This window comes from Protomyctophum parallelum (assembly GCF_964188405.1).
Source record: "Protomyctophum parallelum genome assembly, chromosome: 13".
Taxonomy (NCBI): domain Eukaryota; kingdom Metazoa; phylum Chordata; class Actinopteri; order Myctophiformes; family Myctophidae; genus Protomyctophum; species Protomyctophum parallelum.
In genome coordinates this window covers 40,224,364-40,232,816 of record NC_139708.1, presented here as the reverse complement: position 1 = coordinate 40,232,816, position 8,453 = coordinate 40,224,364, and the positions used below count along the sequence as shown (strand labels likewise).

The 8,453-nt window shown below is 43.2% G+C and overlaps 1 protein-coding gene across 1 annotated transcript; it reads right to left on the bottom strand.

Annotated features, from left to right (window-relative positions):
• Positions 1 to 3,737: 3,737 nt before the first annotated feature.
• LOC310868660 (zinc-binding protein A33-like) lies at positions 3,738 to 5,411 on the bottom strand (the record flags this gene model as incomplete). The annotated part of the gene is made up of 2 exons (XM_083779116.1): positions 3,738 to 4,093; positions 4,301 to 5,411. The coding sequence occupies 2 exons, from the start codon at positions 5,409 to 5,411 to the stop codon at positions 3,738 to 3,740; spliced, it is 1,467 nt and encodes a 488-aa protein (XP_083635242.1).
• Positions 5,412 to 8,453: the final 3,042 nt, after the last annotated feature.

Below are 8,453 nucleotides of genomic sequence, written 5' to 3'. Positions count from 1 at the left end.
CTGACCCATGGGCATTCACTGATAACAATCAGTGCATGCCCTGCACTGTTACACTACCAACACACTAGTCGAGTTGTATAAGACAGCTCCTGCAAACATGTTATCCTACAGGATTTGCTGTCGTTATCACCTATGAAGGCTATGATGGCCTGTTTTTGGTCATTTGGCCCAGTTCTGCTTTCAGTGCTTTGTTATAAAAGGTGTAATAATACTTATGTATAGCAAAAGTGTGTTATGAGATCACTCATGATTATGTTCATAAATAGATGGAAGCAGACGCAACCTGGCTCAACCAATTTATAACCAGGTTGTAAAGAAGTGGGTGAAACTGGTTGTTGTGTCAGCTACACAAGCTAGACAAAACTGCAATTCAATCTGCAATCTGCAATTTCTTTGAAAAGTATATATTTTATCAACTTTATTTAAGACATTTCTGCAATTGTTACAAGTTACAACAGTTGACAAGTCATTGCTCAAACTGTGGTTAAAACGTCCAGCAGGTGGCAGCAATGCATCCATATTCAGCATGCTATGTAATTTGAACTACCATATTGTGTTTGGGGTTATTTGAATGTAATTATGTACACGTTATAGTCTATAGAAAGATCACAGTTTGACAGAAAATGTACGGTTTATTTGAACAATAATCTATAACTAGATACAATATGATACAATTTCAGATTAGAAAGACAAGAATGTCGCTGCAGTGTATTTGTCAAGAGTCAATCACGGAGTTGGCCTACTGGGCATTCACATCACATTGTTCTCATAGTATAATGATATAGATATTCCACTGTTCATGATGACTATTTTCATGGATTTGATGAATTACCATGTTTTTTGTTCTTGCTTGTAGCCTACTGTAATTTGCTCAGGATTAAGAGTGTCAATCTGCGAAATGCCTAAATTGTAATCGCCATAAGAATTGAAATGATCAAATAAAGTTAATGTACTGCAAAACATGTATTTAAGTCATTGGTTCTCAACGTGGGGTCCGGGCGAGGACACCCAGGGGTACTTGGGGGGGTTCAGGGGGTGGCCAGCAAAAGCAGTACCTATAGTGTCACAATTAATGTTGGCTATCCAAAAATAGCTGATCCAAAGACTACATCGACAATATAAAGTAAAAAATTATGTTTTACACAAATCTGGGGGTCCCTGCCACAAAACAGTTGGGGGTAGACCTCCACGGCGAAATACATATAGGTCTACATTTGGGGGTCCTTGACTTGAAAAAAAGATTGAGAACCACGTTGATTAGAGTATTGGCCTATCTGAGTAAATGTAGGCCAACTTTCCATGACAATAGCTTTTGGCCCACAGACACAGTGATGATGTTATGAGCCACAGCGCAACCACTCCTCACCCACCGCGCTAAGAAACGCTAATGATGCTATACGCTAACCACCACAGTGAAAGTAATGATGATTAGCATAGCGACAGGGGCACACGCTGTGATGTCGGCCTACAGTAAATTATGACGATGAGCCTCCCGCTCCTAATTGCATATAGCTAAGTCACATTTTTCAGGCCACGCTGTGTGTGTGCGCGTGTGTGTGTGTGTGTGTGTGTGTGTGTGTGTGCACGTGCGTGTGTGTGTGCGTATAAGTGCATTTGCATGCGTGTATTTATGGGCTTATTAGGCAAATCGGTTTTGTCTATATTATTGAGGACTGAAGCTACTTTTATGTAAGTCGTTATTTATGGAAGTTTTTATATTGAAAGTATTTATGGAGAAGAAGGGTTTCTAGACAAGTTAGTTGGATGTGGGCTTTGACACAGATAACATCCGTGAGGGAGAGCTACAGGGCCTTGTGTGATCAAGGTACAGCCTCGAGAGAGTTCTCATCCTGTTTGGGTTTTGTTAAGGAGTGTTGCCCAAGTATTTATTTATCTTTTTGTCCTTTCTTTATTTTGTTGCCTGTAATATAGTTTGCTATTGAGAATTATTGCACTGAACAATTGTCTGTACTTTTGGTGGAGGAATTTGGGGAAAATAAAAGCCCTTAACTACAATTTCTGACTGTTCTTGGAGCCTTGGCCATTCGGGCAACATTACAGTAACCTTTTTATTTCATTTCAAATGCATTTAGTTCAGTTTGTTTCACTACGACTATGACTTAATTATAACTAAATACTTCTGATCCGATCCCGATACCACAATTTCTGTGTTAGCCGATGCCGAATACCAGTGTCGTGATCTCATGTGTTTATAGCAATCTATATATATATCTCGTGTTGTGTTTATAGCAGACTCCTCACTCAAATGTGCACTTGCCGTTTGGGGCAACTCCAAAGCAAACTCCACATGTCCCAACATTTTATTTACCTGCCATAGTGTCAACCCCTTACCCCTGTGTCGGATCTGTGGTTACACTTGCATATTCACCGATACCGATAAATAAGGGCCAATCCGATTTTTCCGTTTTGGGACATCTCTAGCCGCCAGTTCCCCATGTATGCACTAGAACTAACTAACTAGCATTGGGTGATTTTCACCCAAACAATTAATGGTTTCGTGATTTTCATTGAGTCGCCCCTCAACAATGGCGGCGGCACGGCGTTGCCGCTTCGGACGCAGGAAGGCTCGCCGGAACCCCTGGGGGGTCAATTCTCAAAGATTTATTCCAAAAATAATCACAGTAGGCTACAGTTACAGAGCACTATTTGGGAGATTGGCTGATTACTGATTTCAGTTTTTTTATTTTTAGGAATTCCTTTTGTTAACAATTCACACATTTTTCACACATTTTGCCTACATGGTATTGCTATTATTGCTATTATTGTGGTATTGCTCTTTATAGGGATTGCAATGTTTTTGAGGGGCGCTAGCCCCATGCACAGCTTTGTGTGTTCGTAGGATGGAATGTGATGATTTGATTGGCTGAGCACGGAATGTGATGATGTATGATGATAAGAGTGCCCGTCACTTCACACAAGTATGATTTTTCTTTGAGGGGCAATGGCCCATCCTATGTCCAGCTTTTGGTATATCTGCTAACACAAACATTAAATGCAATTGAGAATGAATGGACAATTTTGAATGTTTGTAAACACAAACATTGCGTAACACAAACACTGATGACTCAGGTGAGGACGCAAATTATGATTGGCCGGAATGAGATGATGTATGATGTTGTACGATGATAAGAGCGCTCCTCACTTCACACGGATGTGATTTTTGTAATTGTGTATTGAAATATTATAAAGAGTAGCCTAACTCAATTTGCCTACTATAATATATTTTTATAAGAATAATTATTTTATGGAATATATTATTACATTATGTGAGTTATGAATGTGATATAATATTCAATGTTAGACACTGTGGAATATGTTTGTTGTGCGTATTGCCAGTGATTGTAAAGGCACTATACAATCTGTATAAGCACTATGTATACCATCGCAACTAAATACAGATCAACATGGGGGGTCCTCGACACGAAATGCTGCGTTCACACTAAATTATGCAAAAGATTCAAAGATACAAAGCTACACAGAATGTTTGTATCTTTGCATCGCTGTAGCTGAAGTTGAGACTATTCAAAGTTTTTGTAACTTTGTAGCTTTTGCAGCAGCTACAGACGGAGACGGATGCATCTTTGCATCGCCATGTCACTGGCTTCCATTGAAAATTAATGGTATAGACTGTATCTTTGCATTGAACCCAGCAAAATAGTTGGAGAACCAATGGAGAACGGGACAAATATAACCTTATTGATTCTATAAAGGTTGATCTATCTCTTTGACCGGCTGAGCTTTAGCCTGCTTTTCTCAATCTCCTGATCCAGTATCTTCTCCAGCTGGGGAACACGTATGCCCACAGTCCCCCCGTGATGAGACTGAGATGCCGCATCGGCCATGGCCCAGCCCTGGGTTGACGTGAGGATCTGGATGAGGTCTTCAGTCTGCGAGGACGACGTCAGCTCAGAGCTTCTCTTCTCTAGCTCTGCGACTTGCTTCTCCAGCTCTTTGAGTAAGCCCTGTTCCTGTTTCTTTGTCGTTTCGTGCTTTTCAAGACAGCTTGTGAGATCAGTGATGGCCTGCGCACATTTTTCCCCTATCTCGTTGTCCAAGTCTCTCTTGCTGGCCACTACAGGAGAGATAATCAGAGAAGCAGAGTTTCTATCGTTGTTGATACCCGTATTGAAGTATGGATAGAGTTTCTCTGTGAAGGTGCAGCCAGTGAAAGCGTAGAGATTAACTCCGGCCTCAACATCATAAAAGGAGACCAAACCCTCCTCATAATCCACAAACACTCCCACTTTCTGGAGCTTGTGTTCTACAGCGAGGTTGACACCAGGCTTGTCCAGAGCCTTGTACTGTTTTCCACTCCTCAACCATATAGACCAGAAACCATTATCGGGGCACAGTTTAATTTTTCCCGTCATCTTGATGGACTCTCTGGCCACTCCCAAAACCCAGTCAGTCTTCCCGGTAACCTGCACCTCGTAGTAAATCCTTCCAGAAGAGATGCTTTGTTTTCCCAAGATGCCGTGACTCAAAGAGAATCTCTCTTTGCTTGTTGGGAGATCATTCAACACGACTCCAGCATTCACTTTTTTTCCATCGTCATAAATGCAGAGATAGGGATTTGCCGTATCGATGTCCAGGGTGACAGCCATCGCATATTTCTTCATCCTCGTCAGCTCGGTGCTGTGCAGCTTCCCCACCTCTTGACGTAGAAGATGCTCCATCTTCCCCAGCTGCGCTGGGTCTTTCATCTTTCGGCTCAGAGTGGTGACGAACTGCACACTGTCCGCTATGCCTTTGTCCGTGTCTTTCTCGTTGAGCGCTATCGAGTGTTTGGTCTCCTGGATCCTTGTTTGTCTGTCCTGGATCATCTTATGAACTTCAGCCTTAATTGCCTTAAGCCCTTCCTCCAGAGACATGGTCTGGTGTGTTCTGCAATCTGACTCTGCGCATAACCGACAGACACACGCGCGGTGGGTCTGACAGAATAGCTCCAGATGTCTTTCGTGTTCCTTACACAACAGGTTTTCCAGGTTCTTTGCTGCGTCAATTAGTTTGTGTCGTCTTAGCGCCGCGACTCTCTCATGAGGCTCCAAGTGAGTCTCACAATAAGAGCACATGCACACCAGGCAGGACTTCACAGCCTTGGCCTTGAAGTCGATACAGACGTCGCAGGAGACCTCGTCTGGTGTGGCGGGCGGCCACTGCGACTTCCTGAACTGAGCGGCCATCTCGGAGATGAAAGTGTTGACACAGGTGAGCGGTTTCCGAGCGAACGCCTTCTTGCAGTACGGACAGTTGTACGCCTGAGTGGTGTCCCAGTTGTGCGTGATGCAGGTCTTGCAGTAGTTGTGTCCACACGGGATGGTGACCGGCTCGGTGAACACGTCCAGGCATATGGCACATCGCAGCTGCTCCTGGGTCAGGAGGACGTGCATACTGGCAGACTCCATTTGCTATACACGTCGAGAACACCGTGTGAACGGCGAACGCCAACGTTTTTATCCACGGATCCATTATCGGCGCATGATGTCACACAGTGTCATCAACGCGTGACGTCAGAGTCAGCATCACATGATAATTTAACCCATAAAGGGTGCCCACTGCTCACCCTTTTTTTTACTTGGGAGCTATACTTTCAATTTGGTAGTGCGACGCTGGCGGTGCTTATAGGAAAACGCACTTGGAATAGGAAAACGAGGGGGGAAACAAGGAATTCTTTTTTTGGTTTTTGATTTTTAAGAGGCGCTAGCCCTTCTGCTAGCCATTCTAAAAACAGCTTTTGTCCCAACACGTCTCAAGATTTGCCTCATGCAGGTCAAATGTCCCACATGTCTCAATATTTGACAATGAAAGGAGAAATTACGTCAGAATTCTGCTAAATATGACGTAAATGAAACGCCATTGACATTGAAGGGAAAATGTACGTCATATGTAAACGAGCAAATCAGCTAACCAATCACAGGCAACAGGCATTCCGATTGGCCAGTATGAGAGTTGCATGATGATGTACGATGATAAGAGTGCCACTCACTTCACACGAGTGTGATCTTTTTGTATACAAACTTTAAAATGCCAACACTCTTTTGCATTGTGCATGGGTTTGAGCTGACAGGTCCTTTTTGTGTCAATCAATGAAGTCACCTTAAGTCATGTAATGTAAGTGTCAGTTTCTTTATATTTAGATTATATTTTTTGAGGGGCATGTCAAGTGATACCTGCACAGCCCCAGTGCTTTGAGTCAAAGGATAGATAGGCCTACTCCTGAGTCCTGGTCAAATACTCAACAACAACTGAAAGGTGCGTGCTTATATATATATATATATATATATATATATATATATTAGGGCCGGGACTAATTGCGATTAATTACGATTAATTAACTACAGAAAAATAATGCATTAAAAAAAATAACGCATTTTAATCGCACTATTTTTTAACCGCGAAACGTTGTCACTGGACAGTTTTCAGACGGACCTGCGCACCAAGTGTCCGTGTCCTCTTCAGACAATAACACCACCAGAAACCGCAGACAGTTCACCAGACTGGGGGAAGCCGCTGAGATCACTTTGCTTGTCCCCGTGGATTGGAAATAGGATTTAAAAGGCTATCTGATGGTAGCGTGGATTACAGCACAGTTGTGTGCAATTATTCAATAAAGAATTATTACCCCTATTACTACAAAAACAATGTTTTATTGCTTAAACTTATGTATTCACTATTCATTGATTCACTAGTATACCAAAATCCATTTGAAAGAATTGCTTTCTCACTGTTCTCGGGTCAAATAATGATATGCGATTAAAATGCGATTAATCTAGATTAATTAATCGCAAAGCCCAGTCCCAGCTCTAATATATATGCTTATAGTCAAATTTGTCTCCAATCACAATTTGCGTCCTCACTTTTCTTTTCCGTCTTAAATTTTCTGGCCTCACTTTTTATCCTCAATACGTTCATTGCTCAGCCAATCAAAACATCGCTATGGGGTGCTCAGCCAATCAAATCATCGCTATAGGGTACCCACAAACAGACATTTTGACTCTTAGTACAGAACATAATGTACATTAACCACTTCAGCCCTGTATTTCGGCCATTTGAAAATAGCTGCTCACAATGCCTCGCGATGTGACCCATTGTCAGTGCTTTTATCATAGTGGGTGTGCAGAAGAATAGTGCTGAATTCATGGAGGTTTGGACCGGCACGCACGCACGCACGCACGCGCACGCACACGCACACGCACACACACACACACACACACACACACGTGTCAGAGTGATTAATGTCCTCTTCCTGTGTGAATGACCTCCAAGGTCAAAGCCATTCTGTAGGTGTGCCGGCATGAGCAGAGTGGGCGATCCCATTGGTCCTTGACGTAGTGTGAGCGGAGCGTCCCATTGGTCCTTGCAGTACAAATGGAGCCTCCCATTGGTCCTCGCAGTGTGAGCGGAGCGTCTCATTGGCCCACGGGGCTGCAATACAGCATGTATAAAAACCACAGGGCAATTCACAGGCATTCTTCAGCCCACAAGTCTGATCGCAAGATGTAATCAAACTGCCCGCAACGCCATGGGTGCTCACAGCTTGCATTTACGCTTTTACATGATACAGGTCATACTGTTTTCTCCGTAATTTCTTTAGTTTTAAAATGAGTTGAGGGCTGGGGGTGTGGGGTGGGAGATGGTGTGCAAGCTAACTGTACCTGTACGTGTGTATTGTGTGTAAATTGTATCACTTATGTGTACAGGACCCCCTCTATAACGAGCTGCTGCATCTCAAGGGACCAACCTTCTCAATAAAATTCGGACAAATCCTGACAACGCCAAAGCATTTCTGGGGGTCCACAGCCCAAAACTTTGAGATCCCATGGTTTAGAGTAGACAGATGCTATAGGTTCATGGTTTCGTTCGGATTCGAATGAAAATCAGCCGATAATCACCATGTATAGGTTACTTATCAAGACGATCTTATCGACCTATTATACTGCATGTATGCTGGAGCCTACTGTTAGGAAACGCTGAGATATTCGACACGTCCGACCGGCCACGCAAGTCCCCTTAACCTCATATCAGTCAACCTCTTGAGCCCCCGCCAGCGGGGGCAATGGGGCTCAAAACCTCTGAACAGCGCTCAGCGGGTCAATGGAGACAAGTTCCCCTTAACCTCATATCAGCCACGTAATAAGTTTCACTTCCTTGTTTCCTAATGGCAGCCAGTAGGCTCCCAGCATACATGCAGTAGGTTGATAAGATCGTCCTGATAAGCAACCTACTGGTGGTTATCGGTTGATAACATTCAAAGCGGGATGGTTAATCTGATATACTTATCGTTTTTTGAGGGACTATACACCATTTCTCTCTCTGCATGTATTTGTACACTATGTAGGCTACCTACATTGTACATTTGCGAGTACAGTATACTTGAGTAAATGTACTTTCTACCCATGTAACACACGTGGCATCGCTGCATGCCTCTGGGA